Below are 25,114 nucleotides of genomic sequence, written 5' to 3' on the forward strand. Positions count from 1 at the left end.
TAATTCATTTCAGATTAGTATAATGCCAGTGACAGCAACTTATATCTGCTGCTAAATTTTGTGCTTGCTTGATGTCATGCATTAGGAACGGCTTTAATTTATAATATTATGTCTAGGAGAATATACTGAGAATATACCATTACAGTTGTATCAGGACTATGAAGTTGCCATTTTCAACCTTGGTTAACGTTTTATATTAACTAAATGAAGAAAAAAGAGAATGGCAAAGTGGGTCTATGAGGATGTCATGGATTAGGAAATGCAACAAGCAAGCAATTTTAATATGATTAAATACATAATAAACACATACATAAACTTAACAGAATACCAACTACCAACAACTATATAATGGTGTGAACTGAAGATTGTTAATAAAGTAAGAAAAAGGTATACCAACTTATATTAAAAAGTGGGTCTTTGAGAAAATAGGTTGGATTTTACTTTACATTTTTTAGATGAGGATTTCTAGTTTTTGAATTTAGGTATTCTTCCTTAAGTGGAGGGAAGTAATTAGATGGACAATTAGGTTTACTCTATGAATATCAATCAATGACCATAAAAAAAAAAAAAAAATTGAAATTAACAATTTGTCTTAGTTTAAGTTTGGTAGGTAGTTTATTAGAGAAGAAATGAGTATGAAATATTAGTTAATTGAGTGTATAAAAGTGCACATGTTATAATTTGATGAAAATTGAATATTAAACAAAAAGGTACCAATTAGAAAATTTTCTTTTGAGGAAATTTTGTTTAGATTGAATATAATAATAATGATCATTTAAGTTCTTACATCACCATAATTAAAGTCTCCTATCAAATACTTAAGTATGAAAAATTAAATTAAACTTTTTACAAAAATGAAAAACCAATTAAATATTTTTATCGTTCAATTAAATAAATGCTTTACAATTTAATGGATCAACCAAATCATCTATTAATAAATACATTGGGTTACGTTAATTAAGTAATTAATTTAGAATGAGGTAAGCAACAAATCCATTGTCGTCTAGTCCGGTTTAGGATACCTGGCTTTCACCCAGGCGACCCGGGTTCAAATCCCGGCAATGGAATTTGTTTTTCCATTTTTTCTAATTGTTATTCTAATTGGTTCATTTTACATTTTTGTTGCGAAATTAGATGCCAAAAACCCTTCTTTGCCTCTGCAGGCTTTAGAGAAACATGAGCGGAGCAGGGGCACCAGATTTCTTCTACAGAGAAGCTCAACGCCTTGGTTATGTTGCTCGTTCTGCTTTCAAGGTAAAGCTTTTTATCCGCTTTGTTTTATTTTCTTGTATTTGATATTGATAATTCAGCTTACACTATCTATTGCTTCTTGCTAAGAACAGCTCCTTCAAATACAAAAGCAACATAAGCTTATAACGCCAGGTTCCTCTGTTCTTGACCTTGGTTGTGCTCCTGGTGCTTGGCTTCAGGTCTTTTTATTTTGTTTTTGCTGTTATCTTTCTGGGTTTTTGATTATATCTCTGTTGTTTTAGTGATTTTAAGGCAGTTCTTGGTGTTTTTATCTTTTTTAAATGATATAGTCTCATTTCAGGTTGCTTGCCAGAGCTTGGGCCCACTAAAGAATGGTGGGAATGTTGTGGGCATTGATCTCAAGGTGTGTTTGTCACTTGATGATTCTTGATTTGGTTTCAATTTTTTGAATCTCCATGTATAGTGTAAGCATCTCTTAAACTAAGATCTAGAGGTTGAAAAAAATAAGGTGAAGGTTAAAAAAACTAAGTCTGTAAATCTTGTTAGTTATGTTTGGTTGATGGATATGTGTAAACCTGTGCGATATGCAGAACAGAAGGTGAAGGTTCCTTCCTTACATTGTGATGTAAGGGTTAAAACTGTTTGTGCTGATGTCATGAACCTCCCCAAACACCAAATTAGGGCTCTTTCTCCTCAGGTATTATTATTTCGATAATGCAACTTTTTCATTTTAGAATCTATTGAGATAATAGATGCATTGTGATGAATATTTAGGTTCTGTATATTATCTTGAGATTGAAGATGTTAAGGGGTGTTTTAAAGAGGCAATGGAACTTAAGCCACAGTATACTCTTGATAATACTTTCCCAGATTAAAATAGTTCCAGTTATTTAATCAGATTAGCTCTGATGATCACCCTTATATAATATATACAAATGGAAAACCATCAATTCATATAACTATACATTGTGTCCACAGGGTCAAGATTCCAATTTAATAGCTTATGCAGAACTTGATCTTGTTCTTATTATATTCCAAGATGCCTGTATACATGATTTCAATTGTAAATGCTTGTTTTCCCCAACTTTTCAAGACTGTGTTTTGGATCGGTTTTGGATTGGTTTTTTTGGTTTATGAACACCCTTATTGAGGATTATGGACAGGGCTCAAATTGTTAAATATTCATTATGCGAGAATTTGTACTTCATCGACTTAACAAATTAGCTGCTGAATGCTTGAATCAATATGCTCCAAGTTCATGCAATTGACTGATTGTCTGAATTCTATAGTTTAGTTTCAAAGAATGCATAGAAAGAATAAGATTTGAAGCATGAAACTGTGCTTTGGCCTCTCTTGCCAATTTGGAGGTCATATTTCATAAAATGTTGAGAGAACCTGGCAAGTTTAATTATACTTGGATATTGTTGCTAATTCTAATGCCTCTTCCTCAGCATTTTCAACCTGTAGAGTGATGTATAACATCTCTTACAATGGAATGCTATTACTGGCTTTTATTTGCTATTGTTCCAACTTTCAAACTTGTTATTTCATGTGCTCTCTTTTTGTGTCTCATGCGGCTTTACTGGCTTTCATTGTGCATGCTGCAGCAGAAAGGTTTTTCTGTAATACTCTCAGATATGTGTCCCGCAGTTTCTGGGATCACAACTAAAGATGCAGCTTTGTCTGTGGAGTTAGGGATGCAAGCACTTGATTTGGCTGTTGGTGAGGCAGTATCAGCTCATCCTGATGGTGATAATAGAAGAGAGGGGCCATCAGATTCTGCCTCTGATGCTGATGATAGTGGTGTATTGCAAGCAGGGGGCCACCTAGTGATTAAGCTTCTGGAGAGTGAGAATATCCAAGGTGGGGGAATGCGATATAAAGTTGATATTTTTCGTACATAATGCATTTCCTGATTTCATTATCCGACTTTCTGTGCAGAATTTAGCCGGATTTGCAAGCCACTTTTCAAGAAGGCATCATGGTTGAGGCCCAAGGCTACAAGATCCTCATCTAGAGAGATTTATTTGATTTGCCAAGGTCTGAAATTGTAGACACATGTTTCTCTAGGTCCTCGTCTAGAGAAATTTATTTGAAATTGTAGACGCATGTTTCTCTAGGTGATTGTTTGACTGACTAAGATTGCAATCGATTGCACAAAGGTGCTATGTTTGGATATCAGGACTCCAGTCCCTTTGTGTATAATATGCTAGAATAGCATCTTTTTCGTTTTTTCATAGAGCAATGGAGATGTAATGTTCTGAGTTTCCTGTCTTTTGCCTCCACAAGAACGATTAGTGTCAGCTTGTGCCAAGGAATCATTTTAATGGTGTCAAGTGTTTGAAAAAAAAACAAGGAAGAAGAAGAGAAAGAATCATTGTATTATTATCTACAAATTACAAGAATCTGTTTTCCTTTCCTTTGTTGTTTTTCTTTGGTTCTCAATTACATAAAATTTACTATGTAACTAAATCTATATAACAGGGGTGAAGACACACTTTACAAATCCTGCCCTAAAATGCATAACACCCACTTAAAAAATTGCCACACAGGAAAAAAAACAAAAGAAATACAAATGTAAAAAAATACATAATACCATCCCCTCACTTCGTAAATTTATAGTGGCAGTGTCGAAAATTTAGTATCTCCATTTACAGCATATACTTTAAGTTGATTTTTGCAAAGAGTTTTTATCACCGAATATGAGTTCTTCCCAATGACCAAAGACCAATATCTTTACCTGGTGCCTGAAAACACAGAAAAATAGTTTAATGTTTAACGGAAGAAACTGGGCATACAAGAACCAGTAAAGAGGACTGTCTTAGGTTGTCTTGCTTACCGGAGTTTTCATCGACGGGAAGACATTCCAAAACCTGAGAGTCTCATCCCCTGCCCCAGTCACTATTGTCTGCAATTCATAATTAAAAGTTCATTACTTGATAAGTTTGCCTTTTTGTTTGAACCGCTTTTGTAATACCATGGGTTTCCTAAAGCAATTTAAACAAAAACTGGAAAAAAAAAGTAATAGTTCATGTCATGGAGGCAACATTGCATACTTGACCATCAGGGGACATTGCAAGATAGAGTACTCGCAAACTATGACCAGTTAGGGTTGCAACCTGTTCATATTCCAAGAAAAAAAATACAGATTTGGTTACCTGCATTCAATTATAGGAAAATGTTTTATCTTTGACAGTTCGAGTTAATAATACCTTTGTCAATGAGGGATATTTCCACACCATAATTTGATTCTGGGAGTAACCGTGAGTACTAACCAATTCATTCACGTTCTTACTCCATGCTAGATTGCATACCTGAAGATATTGTGTTTCAATGAGAACTTAGCTTCATCTAATAATATGTTTTCTTCCATTAGGGTTTTAAGATATGTTTCAACCCTAAAGCTATATTTCGATCCAGTAATATAATGTAATCAAATACACTGAAATATAGAGGAAAAGCAGAAACCTGACTCCCAGTGTCAACATGGTTCAATTGATGTCCATTGGTTGTGTTCCAAAAACGAATGCATCGATCTGCAGTTCCGCCTCCAGATGCAAGAAGACCACTCTGGTGGGGTGACCAAGCAATAGCCTTAACAGCAGCAGTGTGTTCTGTGAGTTTCAAAATTGGTTGCGAAGAATGTTGGTTCCATACCAGGAGCTGTGCATCATTAACATGCAATTTAACAGTCAGATTCTCTTTTGGCTTTAGACCAATTCACCAAGAATTGAGCACCATAAGAGTGCTTGATGAATTAAGGCTGTGATTTTAATACCTTATTAATCAAATATAATGTAATGTAATTAAATGCGTTTTTTCGCTTATGGCATTCCTGCCAAACTCAGACTCTGTATTGGTATAAAAAAAATTGAAGTAAATAGTTTACCTGATTATCATTTCCACCTGAAGCAAGTTCTCTGTCATCATGAGACCATTTCAAGCCACAAACCTGAAAATTGAACAGAAGGAAAAGATTACTTCATTTCTCTCGAACATTTTTTTTTCTTTAGATGAGCTAAGTTATGTAAGGTGCTAACCTCAGATTTGTGACCAACAAGCTTGCTGACAAAGTCATTAGAAACGCGAAGATCATGTTGAAGTATGTTCCTATCTCTACTTCCTGATGATAGTATGCGAGAATTCCATGCCAAGACTCCTGTTCTTGTTTGATGTCCACCCATGGTTCTCACCTTCTTGCACTGAGTTCCATCCCATACCTGCAAAAGGAATCAACATCTTCAGCATCTTTATTATATATGGCAAAATGACGCAACGAAAAGTATTACAAGACATTTAGAGCTACCTGAACTTGACCAAGACTTGTGCCGATGGATATATATGAGCCCTCCCGAGTCCATTGCACAGAGCACACACCATCATGAGGTCCTAAGTCACACAACTTTGTCACCTAAGAACAAGAAAATGAAGAAATTGTTAACGCCTTAAATACCCATTAACCTCCCTCTTTCCCCCTCCTTTATTAGTTTTCTGTAGCAGTTGGGATATTCTCGTGTCAGCTGATGGACAAAAACTAGGTCTTTTCCAGGAATAAGTCCATGGAAGCACCCTAAGCTCAACCAGTGCATTTGAGATCAACTCTTTGAGAATCAAACATGTGGAGCAAAGCTACTTGTCAACTAAGCTAATTTAGATTTTCTTTTTTCTTTGAATCAACCCAAGAGGCACACTTGGAACACAATTTTGTTTTAGACAATGTCATTATGGGAATTGGTTCTACTTCCTATGAACATATAATTGCACTATCAAAACTTACTTTGCTATTTGATGCTGTCCATAGATAAACACAAGTACCCAACCCAACGGCAAGTACATTCTGTGAGGACCAATCCACGAGATTCAAGTAGAAATCATCCTGAAGTGATGGTGCATCTAAAACCTGCAGCAAAATTAAACGTTCAACAACTAGTCTGTTTTTCAGTTAATTTGGCTCTGACGGATTCGAGCTAACAACCTCGCAGCTCAGAAGAACACTCCAATATCACAGATTCAAAGCTGATTAGCAATGATTACGCATTTCTACGAATTGGCAAAAATTTTAATAAAAAACACAAAAAAGAGCTTCACTAATATACCTTATGAGGTGTTTTGGGAACCTTTCGTGGAGGCTTAGGAGGAGTAGAAGCCTCACTAGAAACCCCACTATCAGGTCCCAAAATTGAAGGAGAATAAGGAGAATTTGGTCCCGAATGATCAGTTTTAAACCTCAACATATTCTTACTAGGACTACTCAGAGCGGACCCCCCTCCTCCTCCTTGACCTCCTGCAGGAGAAGAAAAAGAAGCAAAATCAGACCCAAATAGTTCACATTTCAATAACCTTGAATAAGCCTCATTGCCTCCTTCTTTAACAGGAGATCCTTTCTCTATAAGCCCAAAAGTGTGCAGCCTTGACGACGATCTACAAGGTATGAATCTATCACTACAAGTAGAAGACTTGGACGGTGATGATAAACTCGATATTGCTCGAGGTGATGCTACACTTGATATTGCACGAAAAGAAGAACCCGGTATCGAATCCAATCGAAGAGAAGTCTCATTCATTCCAGATGGAAGATTCAGGCCACTCTTTCTTCTCGGTGGTGATTCCATTTTTTGATTTCCTTAAGTTCTTGATAATTTTGAGGTATTGGGGTTAATGGGTTTTCTTGGATGTTGTTGATACGAAGATTGATTGAAGAGTCCTCTCTCTGTAGCAGCAAAGCGAGAGAGTGAGAGAGAGAGAGAGAGAGAGGGAGAGAGAGAGAGGGCTTCTCAATGGATAAATTTTGTATCTTTTGTTTATGTGAAGAAGATATGTAACGGTCCAATTTTGAGGTAGGAGCGGGAACTTTGGTAAAGAGAAAGAATAGGTTTGTTTGGAATTGTTTTTATATTTTATGTTAGGACAGGGTTCTAACGGTCAATTGTATGAACGAAGCTTTACCCTTGGCTTACCACTGTAGCTGAGCTGAATGTTTTGGTCTTTGTTACCAAAATAGCCGTTGTTTTGAATTCAATAATTTATTATCTATCTTTTATTTTTTTAGGCAATCTCCCTTTTTTTTTTTTTTTTTTCAATTAGAGGTATCTCCTAATATATGTTTATATATATATATAAAAAGGATTTTGGTTACTTCCTTCATTAAGAGAAGTAAATATTAATATTTTATAACTATTATTCTCAATTTTTCTTAAAAAAAATTTACATATTACCACTAATCATCTCTATTAAAGAATAAAGCCGCTTACTTGGTTAGAATTTTAATTAAAGAAAATAATTTAACAAGAACAAGCTTGTAACTATTCAATGAAGTGAAAGGTAATTGATTCTTAAACATATAAACAAAGTAATTACATCCGTCCATTTTATAATAAGCTTCCAACGTTTATCTCAAAATACAGGGTTCAATTTATGACCACCCAAATTAGTGCACTAATTCATAGTTTGCAATCAAATCCTTGGCTTGAAAAGATTATAAGAAGATAAGGAAGAGGTAATTATCCCCAAAAAGCCACTGGGTTTTTATTTTCCAATAGCATGAAGAAAAAGATAAAAATGAAATTTCCACCCTTTTCCGCCCATTGCTTCCTCCTATCCTCTCCAATTTGGAAGGACTCAAAGTTGTTTGCAGAGAGCAAAAGCAAATCATGGATGGTAAACAAAAGCCTACCACATCAAAAGCAAAAAGCATAAGCCATTGGAGATTGATTCACATCAAAATTTAACAAGACAATTTACATGGAAACCTTGGAACCGCTATTCATTCCCATCTGATAAAATATAGATCTATCTAAGAACAACAATTATAGCCTGTATTATGTATCAGTGTTTAAAAATGGCAGAAACAGCAAATTGAAGTCAGTGTTACTCGAGTCATTCTTTCAAAATAGGATCTGTCTAATGCCACTTCATATTAAAGAGAATCAGTTATGAAGTGCGAGAATACAATTACAGTGTGTAGCGAAATTGGTATCGACGAAGCCAATCTTCACCCTTCTCATAATAATCCATCCTACTAAATGTCTGCTGTGGGAACTGCAATCCAGCAGCATAAGTAGAAGCTCCTCGCCATGCGTCAAGAATTGGATCCAATGCTCTGACCACCTTTATAGGTGACCCACATGGGCGAATCATTCGGATTCCAGCCTCTAAGCGCTCGGCCATACCAGGGTAAAGGCAGCTCCCACCAGTCATAAGGATTGAATTAGTCAGTCTCTCCTCCAATTCTAGGTCCTTGGCCGGCAATCTCCTAATTGACACACCAGCCATCTCATCTGCCCCTGCCTGATCAATACCTACTAGGTTGGGATGAAACAGGATTTCAGGGCATCTGAACCTCTCCACCCCAAGCAAAATCTGGAAATCCTCCTTTGTCAATGGGCGAAACCGTGGGACATCAGGAGCAGGTTGTGACGGCCCTACATCTGGCTTAGGAATAAATGTTGGGTCTATTTCCTGCAATAACAAGGATCAGCATCCATACCCAAGTTGAATGATCATGCTGTAATTAAAAAAGATCAAAATTAGGACTATACATAGGAATACATAAGCTGACCTGAAGCCTAGAAGAAATACGGGTGAGCTCTAGTTCATCCTCATCCCCCACATCATCATCATCATCATTATCTTTGCTCATGAGTTTGTAAAGTTGCCAGTCTTCATCTTTGGCACCAAAAGTATCCTCACCCTTCCCTCGATCAAAGGCTGCAGTTGTTAATAGGCGCATCCTTTCCCTCTGTGCAGCATTCAATCTCTCACCGCGACCAACACCACCTGACATGTTATTTCCATTTGAGTGATTCCCATTTGTCTTGAGTCGTTTTCGCTGCTCAACTTTCTCAGAGAGTTCTTTATATTTAATACGTATCTGCTCTAAATAAAGTTCTGGGTTCTCTCTATAAAATAAAAAAAATAAAAAAAAAAATTAGCTAAAACATCTTCTGACAGTAAAGCACACGTTAGCAGTACGCAAATAGTTGTCATGTAGCAATGAGGGCGTGGGCGTTATAAAGCAACAGGCAAACCAGTGCATTCAGTAAGTAACAAGTCCAACAAAAACTACTTTCATATCCATTTATGAGAACATACAAGCGTTTTTCTTCATCTAGTTGATTTTTTCTTTCTCTCTCTAATTCTTCTTCTTGACGTTTCTGCTTTGCTCGTTGCCTGCCATCAGATGTGGTTTTAAGGAACAACTGTCTCCTCTTTTCTTTGAGCTATCAAAAATATAATGTGTGCAATGTTATTAATAATGACAATAACTACAGCAATTACACTAGAAAATTACTGGCCATTCTTGAGTTGGTTGGAAAACAATGTTGCCTAAACAATATTATAAAAGTTTTAACCTATATTATAAAAACAAAAAGAACAGCAGCTTCATAATAGCAAGGCATACAATCAGTCGATTCATACAGGGGCATACCTGCTCTGGGGTCAGCATGTTGTCTGGAATATTGACAAGAGGATATTTATCATTTGCGGAAGAATCACTTTTCTCTTCAACTTCAGCTTGTTCAGCTTTTGGCTCTCCTTTTGCTTTACGTAAAGACTGTGCTATTTTCACAAGTGAGGCTTCTATTTCCTGCTTTGAGACATATCCAGTATCTTTTAGGAAAGATGGAATTTCTTCTTCTTCCACGTGCTCGAGCTGCTGCAAAAGAAATTCCATGCCACGCATCTGATTCTCTAGTTCATTTATCCTAGATGACCTCTTTGCCTCAGCCATTTCCCGCAACCGTTGACCTTGTCTCTCCTTTATGGCTGCTTTTCTGGCAATCTCTTCTTCTGATGGAGGTTCCTCCACTGGTGGAGGAACCCATGGAAGCTGCCAACACCTGGTTTTTTCTTCAGCCTCCTTGGTCCCTTTCTATCACATAATTCCAACTGTCAATATTGAGGACTTGAAAACAGAAAAAGCAGATGAAAGACTAGCTCATCACCTGAAATAATCGAGCTTCTAAAGCATAATCTGGAGCAATATAACAATGCTCCATCTTCAGGTCTTCCACCTTTTCCCATGTAAGTCTGGCCCTGTTTTGAGCACATGAGAAACAAAACCAAAAGGTTCTATAAACGACACCTATTAGATTGAAGCCGAGCCTAGCTGAACATATACTCACATGTGATGAGGATATTTAAGTGAAAGAAGTTGCTTCAGGTAATCAGTGACATGGTATCCACCAATGTTAGTTCGGCAGCATCCTTTATAAACAGGTTCTCCATCAATAAACTGGGAGCCAAAACACAAGTTGGCATCAAGCTAGCGTAATGGGAATGGTAATCTTGGCTACATTTACCCAATTCATAATTTCATCAAAACTAGAAAATGCAGATTAGATTGAGCACGAAACCCAGAAAATTGAGCAGATTTGGGCATTGATATGAAGCAAAAATCTGAAGAATGATATCAATAGACAGTATTTCTGCAGAAATATAATATCCCGAAACAAAAGTGAACCACTACAGCAATAGCATAATTGCTGCAAGCAAAAGAAGAGAGAGAGACAGAGAGAGATGCAGTCTCTTACATTTTATAGTTGATATCTCATAATTTGTAAAAATCCCATGATTAGAAGTGAATTCTAACAACAGACGGAGATAAATAAAGCAAATAAGCATAAACTGAATAAAGCAAGTGCCTGAAGCACCTAGGCGCTTAGTGCATTGGGGGTTGGCCCATGAGCTCACTTAGGCAAATGCCTATTGCCTAGGTGAAGTCAACTTTCCTTTCCTAAGGTGCCTAGGCCCTAGGCTGCAACTTTCTTTTCTTGCCTTTGATTACACTGGTTGAAGTTTTTTCTCCCCACCTACTTTACATGTTCAAATATTTATTTATACCATTTGAGATGAAAACTTAAATTTAAATCCTTTGATTTCAGGTTCTCTATCCAAATGCAACCTTAGACAAAATTCCAGGCACAAACTTGTAGATTAACTACTTCACAGCTTATTTGCAATTGCAATCTTCTAAAGGTATTGTATGTACTCACAAAAACAAACAAATAATGATCACCTGATTCAGGAAATACAATTTATACATTTGACCTGAGCGAATACTGTGGTTTTGAAGCCTACCGGGATAACATGAGTTGTTGTAAATCCTGGACAAATAGCTAGCCCATCTTTATCACAAACCCCATGCTGCTGATTGTACTTATAGCTGAATGCAGCATCTACACCAAATGCTGCAAAGATGGTAGGGAATAAAGGTTAACTACAAGAGCCATACATATACATCAGAAGCAAAAGACTTGCCCCTTGCAGGAAATTTTCATGGAATTGACACGGCTTCTACCTACTGATGGAACTCCATAAGTTTCAAAAAGAAGCTCAGCCATTTTACTGCGTGATTGAACTGGATTGCATACACATTCTGTGATCAGGACAGGATGATCAATCTGTTCTGCCCTCAAATGAACAATAAAATCAAGAAACAGTCTTGTGAACTGATCAATGAAGCTTAAAGCTGAAGTAAATAGGTAAAGTGAAATCATGCAGCTTGTACTGCATAATTTATGAAGAACTACAAAGTAGCGTTTTTGATGCATGCATCACTAGTTTTATACAGATAGTAAATTCTGAATGGATTTTACAAGTTACAACAGATAATAAAATAATCCAAGTTATCTGAATTAGATCTAAAAAAGAATGACAAGTCGACAATTGAGCAGTAAAAGATCATCATGATTAGAAGTTTAATGACTCTAGTATCCCCTTCTCACCAATGAACAGTATGCATAGAAGCATGGATTTTACAAGAATTGCTGCAGAAGAGGAAAGTAGAAAATAGGTTGTTCTGACTAAATTAGATTAGAAGCTCAACAGTGTTTCTATACAACATGAATTAGCATGATTTAAGAGATTACTAGCTTTAACGTAAAAAGAGACCTGCAGCAGAAAGAAATTAGCTTAACCAGCCAAATTGAGCATAAATCATAATCTTTGACAATGGAAGGCTAAAATATCAAAATCTCTATTAAACTTTCCATTAAACAGGGCGTTAAATGTACCTGTGATCCATTTGCCCCCAACCGATCAAATCCAAAGTCAAGAATCTACAAATGAAAGAAGTAATCATTGAAAACCATTATGGTCACATGCCTACTCAAACAAATCAGTAATCTACACAGCTGTTTACCCCCACAAGAATCTTAATCAACTTTCCCAAGCTTGCCAGAGGTTTAAAAAAGAAAGAGAAATTAAGAAAAATCTTCACGGCCCACTAAATTTGATGTCCTAAAATAGATAACCCTCAATTTGTTTTGCATAAAAAAATTAGAGCTTTATAAAGAATAAAACTCACATATTCCATTATCTCAAACTGGTAAACAACGTTACTATCAAATGCAGAGCGAGGCCCAGAGCGAGTGCAGTCAAAATATTTCAACAATGTAGGATCATGGTCACCAACAATAGTTACAGTTTCCCCTACATATCACCAAAAAGCAAATAACACAAAATAAATCCCCAATACCTTTTCAAATTGGAAATGAAATGGTAAGCAGCAGCAAGTGGAAAATTTAGCATGAATTTCCATTATTTTCCACCCACAAACAAAGAAAAGTAGAAGAAAGTGAAAGGAAAGAGAAAGTGAAGTTACCAGTCGCTTTATGACGTGGGCGCTGAACAATGTTGCGGAAAATAACTCGAGGATCAGTCTCTCCAGCCCATCTGTTCGATTAATCACAAAAAAAAAAAAGAAGCAAAAATTAACGAATTTCGAATAATAAACTCAAATTCAAAGTAAGTATTTCGGGTTAGGGTTTAAGTTTTTGGATTAGGGGTTACCCGATGCGAAAATAGGAAGCGCCATTATCGATGACTATAGGAGTGGAAGAAGAGAAGAAATTGTAATCAGATTGTCTCTGTATTTGTGATATAAATGGCATTTCGTCCCTCTGTTTGGTTTTCTTCTTTCATGAAATGGCGAAAGAATTTAGAGGGAGGGATTTTTGGGGCCGTATAGCTCTTTCAGGAGTTTTTCTTTTGAGCTTAACTGACAAAACGAGTGAGCAAAAACAGACCATGAAAACAAAAGCCATAGTAGCAGGCGTATGGCCGGTTGGCTCGGTCAGCCTACCAAACCGGACGGTTAACCAACCCAACATCTTAGAGCCCACAAGGGGTAACAAATAAATAGAAGTCGGGAAAATTATAATCATACTCTTATGTTTAATCAAAAATAACTATTTTATCCTTTTATTTTTTAAAATGCACTTTCATATCCTCATATTCTCAATCCATTAAATTTTGTTCCACTTCCATCTACTTTTTTTTTTACTTTTCTACATTAAATTATGATGAAATCACATAAATGATCCTAATTAAAAGACGAAACCATTTTTGTACTGAAATTAATTGTGCCTTATTCGCGCCGTTGTTGCCACTCTAGTAGCCAAAAAATTGAATTATCTTAAAATCTTTCAACCTAACCACCAAAATGACTGAAATCTTATGAGAAGTTCGATTTTTACATCCATTTTCCTTTTTAATCACCAATTACAATTGATATCAAGAATTTCTCAAATCTCAAAACCTTCAAATGCTAACTTCCCTTAGCTTCCTCAAAACTGAAATTTGTTGAGAAAAATTGTTCAAAAGACAATAAGTCAAATTTCGCTCGTATCTTAAATGGATGATCATTGAAAAATTCATTCGTTAGATTCAGATTGTCGTTTAACCTAGTAGATTCACTACCTAAAAGAGCTAACAATATACGCAATGTAGATGGATAAGAATCTTAACCGGAATCACTTCTCCCCTTTAGCCCGCTATCCATGATCGCTCCTTCTATTCGTCAAATCTCCACTGTTTCCAACAACTAAAACTGTCTTCGCTAGCCAAAGAGTAGAGAGTCGCCAACTATATTCATTACGTGTGGCATTTTTCTTGGGCTCTCGATCCATTTCTCTATGTTTTCTAGTGCCTTAACCACGAAAAGGGAAAGAGTGATAAAATCACACAACGTCGATTCAATTATGCTGTTTTCGGCGTTCTTCTTGGTAGGTCTAATAGTAATAAACAAATCAGTTTCAAAGAATAATTTTAATCCAATAGCCGATGTGTTTTCCAAATCAAATTTGAATCTTCCATTCTTTTCTACTACTAAAAGTTTAGCTAGCAGTGAAGATTATAACTTCTCCAGAAATTTGTGACACATATTTAACTTCTCTCTCTTTAGCCCAAACAATCTGCATTGACTTGTTTTTTAAAAGTATAAAAAATAAACAGAAGGGGCATATAGTGTAATGCACCGAGAATATGAGTGTACGGAAATGTATTTCAAAAAGTACAAGGGTAAAGTAGTTATTATTGACAAAACATAGAAGTAAAATTATAATTTTCCTTAAAAAATTTTACTAATGAGTTAAAAAAAATTGTTGGCTGCACCAAAATAGCAACTTTAAATCAATGCGTTGAAACTCTTTTTAAGTTTTTTAACCTATAATTATTTTTGGGTATATATGCAAAATAAAATAACAAAAGATAACAATTAACAATTTGTTTTTTGGAAGAATGATTAGCAATCTTGGAGTATTATCCGAGCTTATATATATATATATCGTATATTTCAATGTTGAATACATATTTTTGTTGGATATATTTTCCAAACTTTCAACGCTCATATATGTGTTATTTTCTGTAAAGCTATTTATTCATTTTTTTTACATAAGAAAAGAAAAAAAAAAAAAAAACCAAGAGCTACACCATCTGAAATAAGTTATCCCAGAAAATAGATATCATGAATAATCTAAAGATGCAGAACAGGTGAAATTGATCCCAGGATTTGAAGCAAACTTCATAAGCCCGTCAACAAAAATTAGCTTTACCAAAAATATGAGATATAAACGTAATTAAAGAGAAATAATGCCTCACAAATTGAACAAATGGAGGAGATTATATCAGACCATTAGCCGATTTAACAGCAATACCATATGAACCCGCGTAAAACCACGATTATGGATAAGTTTAAGGCCTTCCAAGAGAGCCCATAGTTCAGCCCATAAAACCAAAGATCGACCAACACTCAATCTGAAACCAACGATACAATTGCCCAATGTGCGTCCGTCTTTAATGGCTTGTTGGATTACAATTGTTCACTGGATTAGACACTGTAACAACTCAAAGCCCAATAATATTCTTAAACTTGAGCCCAATAAATAGCCCAATTATGTTTGGAATGAAGTCCAAACCAATTTCTTTTGTTAAATTGGGCCCAACTTGCTGCTGCTCCAACTTCCACCCAAGGAATCGGATCTGGATGGTTCCATTTTCCTTGTGAAAAAAATCTGCATTTAAACTCCGTGTCGCTTTCACTCTGGCACGTGGGGCACGGAACTCACACACCGTGACGTCTTGTATGAAAACGACATAGTTGGAATCCAAACACTTTACACGTGCAGTTCTCTCCACCACACTCAACTAACCCATGGTGGGCCCAGTAAACCCATGAACTGAACGGTGTGGCCGTGTGGGTACCAAATCAACGCCAGATAATCGTCGCTAAACGTGTGGTCCAGTTTTTAAACGTACTCATCCTTTCCTTTGAACTTTCCGGCGTTTAGCTTCTTGCTTTTCCACTATGGCAAAAGGACTAACCACGTTTCATTCCACATAAGCAAACAAACAAAAACGCTCTTCTGGGTTATAACCCAAAGACGGGAATGATTTCTTGCATATCAACCTATCACTTGACCAAAGGCAATTATTGCATAAATAAAAATATTAATGTCTTTTCTCTGAAAAAAGACAAAATAATACTCTTTTCATCAAACATTTTTAATTTATCTTAATTCATAAAAATATAATATTCTCAATTATTGCGTTTTTATTTTAATTAAAGAGAGGAGATGAGAAATATTATCTTTATTCTGTAATATTTATCTTATTTAAAAGTTCACTGCTCCTAAGAAAATCATTAAATTTTTTATTTAAGTTATAATAAATTATAAAATAAATTGACAATATTATTAATTTAATACTAATTTTTTTAAAAAAATTATTAAATTGGATTAGTAATTATTGATCATATATAAAGGGTAAATATGAAAAAAAAATTATTATTCTGTAAAATCACAAATGTGATAATTATCGTGAAATAAACTATATTTTCTGACATGTATTAATTATTATAGAACGGAGTTAGTAGGATTAATTGATATAAACAAAACAGGATGATGTTCTGTTTCTAGAGACATTTTGCTACGTGGCAATTGTATGACACGCAAGCAGAAGAGTAACAGACTCCAATTTTCCTCCTTATGGTGGGTTCCACGTAAGCTTCACATTAGTTGCTTCCACCACACGATTAGATAAGTCAAACGGCATCTTCTCCAGCAAGCTGGCGCCAATGTCATTTCCGTCTAATTGCACTATAAATTCTCTCATATAAACCAAAATTAAGAAAACGCTTTTTTTCTAGCTTTGATTAGAGATATTATTTCTCAATAATATTTTTTAAAAATAACAAAAGCTTGTCTCGGAAGAGCTAGCATGGAAGTGGATCATGAAGTTTGCATGACTCCAAGACGCCGCGAGTCTCGGATACCGGCGACGTTGGCCTGTCCGCCGGCGCCAAAGAAGAAATCGGTTCGCTTCAAGGAAACGACGCCGCCAAACGATGGGTATTTTCAACCACCTGATCTCGAATCTATCTTCGTTATTGCACCAAGAACAAGAAGGGAAGGTTGTGCATGAATTATTTAAAGCTATAGGTTAATTTGCTTAACTGGCCTATAAATTGTTCTTGTATATATTTTTAATGTGAGATCTACGAACATTATAGATCAATTTTGTACTTGTGGAGTCAAAAAAGACCCATTAGCTACCTTGGGTTAGTCTATGGAGATAGAGTGATGACTGATGAGTGGTGATATGAGCAGATATGTATGGTTCTTTGTTTTGATATTGATGGAAAAGGGGGAAAAAAGTTTTTTTCCATTATATATGTATCTAGTTCTAATAAATTTAATAACGAGAGTTGACTGTAAATGGATATTTACAAAAAAATAAATATAAATGGTAAGTTTTTCAATGATGGATATATGCAGATTGAATAGATATCACATCCATATTAGGTAAGTATTTTGCATAATTTAATTATTATTACATAAACCTTTGTCCAGGATTGAAACAGGATGGTAAAATTTTCTCTCTTAACAAGTTTTAGGTGTAAAGTCTTTTTAAACAATTAAGATGAAGCGTTTTACCCATGTTCATAAACCTACCAAGTGCAAATCTGAATTAACGAAACAAAGAATTGCAGGATGTGGTACCTTACGGGCCACTAAGAAAACGTGCAACAAAGGGAGGTGGATTGGAGTGCATATTCTCAAATGTTAATTGTAATACAAATAATAATTGTATGCTATGGGATTAAACTTGCTGATTATAAACAAAATCATGGCCCAATGGATGAGCCTAATTTTCTAATCTAATGGCGAATAAAATAAGGAGAATGAAAGAATTTCAACAGAACAGATTTGTAAGGATTAGGGTTCTAGTTCAACAAAACAACACTTTTAAGTTTGAATCAATCTGTAGATTTTGTTAATTTGTAGAACTGCAAAGGGATGATGACAGTAAACTGGTTTGTGTTCATTAGCATTTGGCAGTCCAAGTCCAAGATAATGGCTGCTAAAGGGTAAGTTACCAGTTCCCTGAGATAAAGACAAGTTGAAGAAGCTACATTTTTCTCACCAATACTCCTCTGCACGAGTAATTTATTAACCAAAACTAAAATGTGGAAGCAAGTCTACCTAGGACTGAAGAGAGAGAGAGGGAGAGCGAGTTGAAAGTCTCCGAAGTACCATCCCAACTTTACTGCCTGATTTATTCCATATAATAACAATAGGATTATTCGATTTTTTAGAAACTGAATTTAGAAACAGAGCTGCCTTAATTCAATTAATGATATTACCTTATTATTAAATTAAAAAAAAAAAAAGCTTTGTTGCGCACAAGACTTTTTTTTCTTTTTTTCTTTTTTTTTTTTTTTCTGAAACTGGTTATGTAGATGATGAAGTCTAAGTTAAGACAATCAATCATAACCTAATATAAGTACGACATATTCCCTGCGGTCTAACCAATATTAATGGCTTTCAGTTCCGAGTCCACTGTCATAATTTTCATTAATGGGCTATATCAGTTGTGTAGTTCACAAAATTGAAGCCCATTTGAGGAAACTTTCCCAAACAAGACCTAATGGAAAACAATCCTCCTGTTGGCCCTTGGGCCCAAAATGACCACATTCCTTCCACTATCCTAATTTTTTTTTTTTAATTTATGTTGAAAATTGGAAACATAAGCAATCTTTATAGTTTGGAAACGATTTTACTTTTTTACCCACCAAATAGTTGTGATTCCAACTTTCAAATCCGCGATGGAGATATAATCCGCTTCCATTGATCTAACCGTCGATTTCTAAATAACATTTAGATTTTTCTAATACCTCTCTCTTTCAAATACCCAACCCAAAAATAAAAAATCAGGTTCTCGTAAATTAATCAAAAGCAAATCAAAGATCCAGATCTAAATCGAAATCAAAACCGGGGATAAAAAAATGTAATAGAATAACAAATTAATAAAAAGGGACTTGGAGAAACATTAGCATAAAGAATGAAACACAACCATCACCAACCACTGTCGATTGCACCACCGTTACCTTGGTCTAACGGTTCTACACGTAAGCTTGACAGTAACGCGAAGTCCCTTGGCTGTCTCCTTTGGCAATGTCTTCAATGTTCGTTTTGGAGAAAGACCTAGGGCTCGATTTGCAGAGCAACATTTTTGGGGTATTTGTGTAATTTCACGTTGCACAGTGAAATTTTCCCTCTTCATTTGCTCATTTTCTTTCCGATTTGGAGAGAATCCAGTTAGGTGGGCCCGGAAGGAAAATAAAGACCAAATTCTTTCCTTCCAAATTTTCTCTCCTTTCCCAAAGAGGAGAAAGTTAATTTTCTTTGATATTTTCCATCCACGCTTTCTTTCCTCCCTTAAAATCCACTCTTCCCAAACAGAGTGTTAATTTTACTAATATTTTTTATCATTGTATAACACTAAATAAATGAACAACCTAATCTTCAATAAAAGTAAAGTACTGTTATTTGAACTAAAATTGAATAAATAATACTTTTTTTATTATCAAGAGTGTCCTCCTACCTCTCGTTTAACGGTTAGATGAGAGACTAATCCCTTATGGCTGGGGAATGATTATATTTAAAAGTTTTCTCCAAGATTTTACTCCACAACTCGATCTTGCGATTACTATGGTAGCATCTAATGCACTTCAACTACTAGACCAGCTATTTTGGGTTAATAATACTCTCTCTTTTGTTATTATAAAAAGAAAACCAAAGGAATTATTTATAAGACAAGTTGTTCAAATATGCAATTACCTTGACTTGACAATTTCTACTTTCTATTGATGCAAACATTGTGGTACTTAAGTCATATTTTCATTTATCCTTGTTGAAAAAAAGAAAATAATCATTGGAAGAATGAGAAAAATCTTGAAATTTTTGGAATTTATGTATATTCAACTATGAATAGATGAAGGTAATGTCATATCCTAATGGATTTGAATTATTGTACCAAAGAGGAGGCAAACCTCATTGATTAATTGTACTAGAGAAATTGGAGCAATGGATTCTTTGGTGCATTGGATGCCTTGTTCAGGTGGTCTTATGGGGTCCTCTAACAATCTAATATTCTCACTTCCATTGGTAAGAATTTTGTTTTTTTCTTTCAAATTGTACCATTTTTTTTTATTATGTCATTTGATTTGGGGACCATTGATGATGTGATAGATGAGCTTCTCATGAAACAAAATATCAAAGATGGATCTCTAATAATTCATGGTCAAGCTTGCACATGATTATCTCTTGAATGCCATGACACTATTAGGATCACAACCAAGCACAAAATTGACCACTTAAAATTATAAAAAATGTATTAAAACTATTAGGTAAATAACTATGCAGTCCCTCAAATTTGGTCATACTATATATATTATTTCTCACTTGTTTAATAAATATACTAATTAGCCTTTTAAAGTTAGTTCTATTCAACTCTGTCCAAAAAGTATCAATTTACAATTACAATTTTTAGATACAAATCCAATCAAGAAAAAGAGCTGTTGCCTCTACTATGTCCTTCGCATTTAGTATTTATCGATGTTATTTAATCCTTTATATGTACTATTAAATTATTATCTCGTCCTTCACTTAAATTAAAACGACAAAAAATTTTATAGTTTAACGGAGCAAAACCTCTGAGTATCAAATAAAAGAGATAAAGTTAGAGTTTCAAAGGAATAATGTCCATCTAAAGACGAATGAATCCATCTAAAGATGAGCTTCTTGTTAGGCTAACTGAACTAGGCAATGCCAAGAATCATATTATTTGATTAAGAGCAAGTGTAAAACAAAAGTTGTATAATTTTCAAAGGAATAATGTTCATTAAGAGGTTAATTAAGCATTATTACTTAAATAATTTTCAACCAATTTAAGTTTGACACATAGCATCTCTTGTTTCCTCGAGAAGTGAGAGGAAGATCACCTGGAAAGCTTATAAGACATTTTCTTGGATGGACATGAAGAGTTGATGGCGTCATGTCATCACATCAGATTTGAACAAAATGGTCACAGATAGAAAGAAAGTGTAGCAGAGCAGATAGATATATTATACATGCATGGGAAGTAGAGAAAACAATAATATAATAAAAACAGATCCACGATATAAAACCCCCACACCTTAGCTTTGCATGGCATCATCACTCCTTCTCCGTCACATCCATCTACGTATATATATACGTCTACCAGAAACACCATTCACTGGAAAACTGAGATTAAAAGTATATATTTACTGGACTGATAGAGAGAGTTCTTGAAATATTTATTGCTCTAAAGAAAAGAGAGAAAGATAGCTTTTAATGGTAAATTGATGGATGGATTTGTTTTACCTTGATGAGCAACAACCCCACATGTATGAGTAGGAGTTGGGTGTCAAAGTCACTTCAGATAATTTTCAGATATTTATTCTCCTGTGTGTAAGTAAAAAGCCAATCTTTCTCATCTATCGATGAGATTTTTTTACATCAGATGTGTGATTCTCATTAGCATGACTTCACAATTACCTAAAAATTCTTCATTATACATAACTTGCGCAAGTTAGTATTAAATTAATTTCAAAGGTTTTGAAACGGTAAATAGGTTAATTTTCATAATTACAATCAATCTATTTCGAAATCAAAATGGGTTTAATTCTACTTTATTGATTAGGGTTTTTATTTTTGTATAAATTAAGGTACTTTATTCTTTATGAATAACTTGCGTTTTAAGTGGATGTAATTTGACATTTCACCAAAAGAATCAACATATAGTTCTGATATCGAAAGCTACCAATAAATTTTGATTAAGTGATAATAAAATCATTACCTACTCAATTAAGTCTGAATCTTAATTAAGCAAAAATGAGTATGGGTTTATTGGGAAAAATCTGATGGCTTGCATTAGTAATTTGGAAATATTAAATATTTCTCTAAGCTTTCTTAATATTAATAAAATAAATTTATTCTGCTGATAAAAATAAAATAAAATAAAATTCAATCATAAAAACAAAAAGAGAGAGATATAAAAGTAATTCATTTAGCATTAATTAGTGACAAACAAAAATATAAAGATAAAATTAAGTAAATAGAGAAATTTGGAAAAAAGGAAAAAGAAAGTTGAAGAAACAGTGGAGAAAGAGGTAAGATAGAGATAACGTGTGAGAGTGTAAGTAAAGAAGAAGAAAAGAGGGAACTGAAAGAAGGCTATACGATGAGTAGGCTGTGAACATTTAGGTTTCCATTTCAAGAAACCTAATTATATATTTTTTCATTTTTCATATTTATGTTTTGCATGTATTGTACATTATAATTAATACTCCTCTTCTCTTCTGTTATAGCGCTCGGCGAGATTTCTGGGCTGCATATCATGATTATATGTATGTGCATATGTGTTTGTGTTTGATAAATCTTTTCAAAGCAGAAGATGTTTAGTGTTTAGCTTAGGCTTCTGGCTGCTACCAATTTTTGCAGATCTAGGCTTTCTAGTCCTTTACGTACCCAACAAAGAGAAAAAAAAAAATGGAGAAGAAGAGCTTGCTAAGTTGGTCAACGAAAAAAAAAAGAGATTAATCAGTATATATTTAAGAAATAAGAATGAAAAAAATTATAATATAATTATATTTGAAGGACTAAATAATTATTTACCCCAATTTGTTTTATGTCTTACTTACAATCATATTCAAATATCAAATTTTTAAAATTAATTTGGATACCTCCATGATATAGATTTTGATTCTATTCAAAACACTATAAAAATTGAATAAATTTAATTGAAATACAAGTTATTTGACCTTGTTCAAATTTATCTATAAGCAATATAACAGAATAAAAAGAGTTTGTTTGAAATAAATTAAAAAATCAAATTCAAAAAAACTCATACAACAATTCAACTTCTAGCTAGACCAACTTCTTCATTCCCATTCAATGTTATGTAAATATAAAATTAAAAAAATCATCATTCATTTAACTATTAATTAATATTTTCTCATTTCAAAGGAACTAAAATTAATTAATAAAATCCCTCTCAATTATAAATGTGAAGATAGTACCTATAATATACGTGGGTTTTTTCTTTTAGGAAAAAAAAAAAAAAAGAATAAGTAGAAAGGCATACTAAAGTGGCTTTAAACTGGAAATAGAAAAACAGAGCTAGCTAGCTGGGAGTGTACTATAATAATGGATTCTTATGTTAATGTACACAGACACAAACATAATTTCAAGAACAGCTTTAATTTAGGTTTAAAAAAGAGGACAAGGTTGTAGGCCGCAAGAAAAGCAGCTATCCCCCACTTTGTGTAAGAAAAAGGAGATCTCCGTTCTCAATTAAATCTATCAAAATTCTGTACCAAACCAATATCTGATTTATGTCTTCTATTCTCTCTCTTCACTTGCCACTTATGTTAGCTTTACCCAAGACCCACACAACTAGATCCACATGCAATCTAACTATCTAAGCTCCATCTTCTTTCTCTCTTTCTATCTCCTTCTTTTCTTTTCCTCTCTTTCATTTATTTACTTTTGTGTTAAATATGACATTGATGATAAGCAATAGCGACTAGCGAGTGTTGAGATAAGTGGTTCGACACTTTTTTTCTTTGAGTGAGATCGAGGGAGAATGTAATAAATATTCGTTAAAAGTAATTTACCTCTTAATGGGCTGATTGATTCAATTTAGGGTAAATGGAATGGCTCTGTCTAAATATGTGTTTAGGATTTTTTGTGGTCTTAATTAATTAGGATATAATTACTATAAGGGATGTGAAAATGGGTTGACATGTTGGGTTCGAGATAGATTCGCCTAATACGCGATACGATTATGGTCAACACGAACATGACACGATTATAAGACAGGTGACACGAACACGACACTTGTAACCCGCCTAATATCATAAGTAGGTTAAATGGACCATGTTGACCCGTATATGACTCGTGTTGATATATATATATATGACTCACTTAACATGCTTACAATATTTTTAAATTTTAACATATTTAACTCAAATCATATTTAAAAATAAATTTTCATACATAAAATGTATAGAATTTTAAAGATTCATAGCTAAATAAAAAAAAATAATACAATAATAAAGTTACCAAAGTGACACTAATATGTTGTAGTATTTATATCTGACATTAAAATTATCTCTTTACTCTTAAATAAACAAGTTACTTGCCTAACCCGCGTGTCAATCCGTGGTACGACAAAATTATATTTATGTCATAAATGGGTGATCCGTTTATGACACGAAATCATTTAACCTCAATCCTAATTTGTTTATTTCGCATATTAGACGAATTGTGTTTGCACGTCATGACCTATTTTGACGGCCCTAACTACAATTATCTCAAAACTAATTATGATTCAAATAGGTAGGAGTAGGGTTTTAAGTTTTGGATGGATTAAATTTGAAAGCATCACTTTAGCTAATAGAGCTAAAAATGGACTGCCATCAATTGAGAGTTACATAGATATAGATCAAACAATCTCATAAGATATAGCTATAATGAGATAATAGTGTCAAATTCTATTTATGTACTTTTTCCAAATTTGATTGAATTTTAGTTTTTGCTTGCTATGAATATATATTTGGTACCAAATTGTTGTTAGTGTGTCAATTTATCAACCCATGGGTAGGTCAAGTGAGGTTGGTACCTCTTTTATGGCATTTCCCAATTGTTTTGCCATAGCTAGTTAGTTGAACAGTCACTATTATTTTTAATATTAAGAAAGATTCCAACTCAAATTTTAAACTCCAAAGTTTAAAAATTAATTTAATAAAAATTGGTAGATTTTATCTACTGAATTTTTTTTTGAGGGTTTATTTGAATAACATGATAATATTTTATGATTTTTCACTAAATAGATTCAAAATTCACTTTCATCTCAAATTTACACTCGACCCAATGTTCTTAAAAAAATCATTTTTGAATGAAATAATTCCATATTTATTTGTTGCAAATATAATGTAAACTCATTTTGAAAATAGACTTATGCTTTTAATGATTCTTTTATTAATTTTTTAATTACAATTAGAGGGTATTATTGGACCAGTTTGTGCATATCAATGCTAAATTCTTTTTGTAGACAAATTTAAAGGTATGCTCTTTTGCATTAACTTAATTCACTTCAACGAAATCCAACTGATTAATTTTTAATTCACATGTTTAAGTAAAGACGTACGAAATTCATTTTTTTTTTTCCTGAAAAATAAAATGCAACAGAAACAATGTTAGGAATACACAGGAACCAAAGTGAGTAAACAAGCAAAGGAAAGAAAGAAAAAGAA

The 25,114-nt window shown here is 34.0% G+C and overlaps 3 protein-coding genes, 1 non-coding gene and 1 pseudogene across 6 annotated transcripts; 3 read left to right on the top strand and 2 right to left on the bottom strand.

Moving 5' to 3' along the window:
• Positions 1-992: 992 nt before the first annotated feature.
• On the top strand, positions 993-1,067 carry TRNAE-UUC (transfer RNA glutamic acid (anticodon UUC)). The gene has a single exon. It is a non-coding gene; the product is annotated as a tRNA-Glu (tRNA).
• A 28-nt stretch (positions 1,068-1,095) lies between these two features.
• LOC105647459 (FtsJ-like methyltransferase family protein) lies at positions 1,096-3,444 on the top strand. 2 transcript variants are annotated; one of them, XM_012233565.4, is made up of 6 exons: positions 1,096-1,254; positions 1,344-1,430; positions 1,553-1,615; positions 1,808-1,909; positions 2,820-3,075; positions 3,154-3,444. In XM_012233565.4, exons 1-6 carry the CDS (start codon positions 1,177-1,179, stop codon positions 3,264-3,266), a joined length of 699 nt encoding a protein of 232 aa, XP_012088955.1. In that variant the 5' UTR covers positions 1,096-1,176; the 3' UTR covers positions 3,267-3,444. The 2 variants fall into 2 exon arrangements, with proteins under 2 accessions (XP_012088955.1, XP_012088964.1); XM_012233574.4 differs by having other exon boundaries at positions 2,823-3,075.
• A 128-nt stretch (positions 3,445-3,572) lies between these two features.
• Positions 3,573-7,081, bottom strand: FZR3 (FIZZY-related 3). Its single transcript, XM_012233585.4, has 10 exons — positions 6,309-7,081; positions 5,990-6,112; positions 5,519-5,623; positions 5,253-5,432; positions 5,102-5,164; positions 4,681-4,875; positions 4,425-4,526; positions 4,269-4,331; positions 4,052-4,120; positions 3,573-3,959 (listed from the first exon to the last, which is right to left on the bottom strand). Exons 1-10 carry the CDS (start codon positions 6,822-6,824, stop codon positions 3,906-3,908), a joined length of 1,470 nt encoding a protein of 489 aa, XP_012088975.1. The 5' UTR covers positions 6,825-7,081; the 3' UTR covers positions 3,573-3,905.
• Positions 7,082-7,889: 808 nt separating this feature from the next.
• ARP5 (actin-related protein 5) lies at positions 7,890-13,236 on the bottom strand. 2 transcript variants are annotated; one of them, XM_012233545.4, is made up of 12 exons: positions 13,006-13,236; positions 12,818-12,888; positions 12,521-12,645; positions 12,228-12,272; positions 11,513-11,615; positions 11,293-11,402; positions 10,338-10,447; positions 10,158-10,248; positions 9,641-10,084; positions 9,304-9,431; positions 8,771-9,110; positions 7,890-8,670 (listed from the first exon to the last, which is right to left on the bottom strand). In XM_012233545.4, the coding sequence occupies exons 1-12, from the start codon at positions 13,104-13,106 to the stop codon at positions 8,164-8,166; spliced, it is 2,175 nt and encodes a 724-aa protein (XP_012088935.1). In that variant the 5' UTR covers positions 13,107-13,236; the 3' UTR covers positions 7,890-8,163. The 2 variants fall into 2 exon arrangements, with proteins under 2 accessions (XP_012088935.1, XP_012088943.1); XM_012233553.4 differs by lacking the exons at positions 12,818-12,888; positions 13,006-13,236 and having other exon boundaries at positions 11,513-11,620; positions 12,521-12,603.
• A 3,368-nt stretch (positions 13,237-16,604) lies between these two features.
• LOC149495852 (cyclin-dependent protein kinase inhibitor SMR4 pseudogene) lies at positions 16,605-17,251 on the top strand (annotated as a pseudogene).
• Positions 17,252-25,114: the final 7,863 nt, after the last annotated feature.

This window comes from Jatropha curcas, chromosome 6 (assembly GCF_041381405.1).
Source record: "Jatropha curcas cultivar XTBG-Jc1 chromosome 6, XTBG_Jcur_1.0, whole genome shotgun sequence".
Taxonomy (NCBI): Eukaryota; Viridiplantae; Streptophyta; class Magnoliopsida; order Malpighiales; family Euphorbiaceae; genus Jatropha; species Jatropha curcas.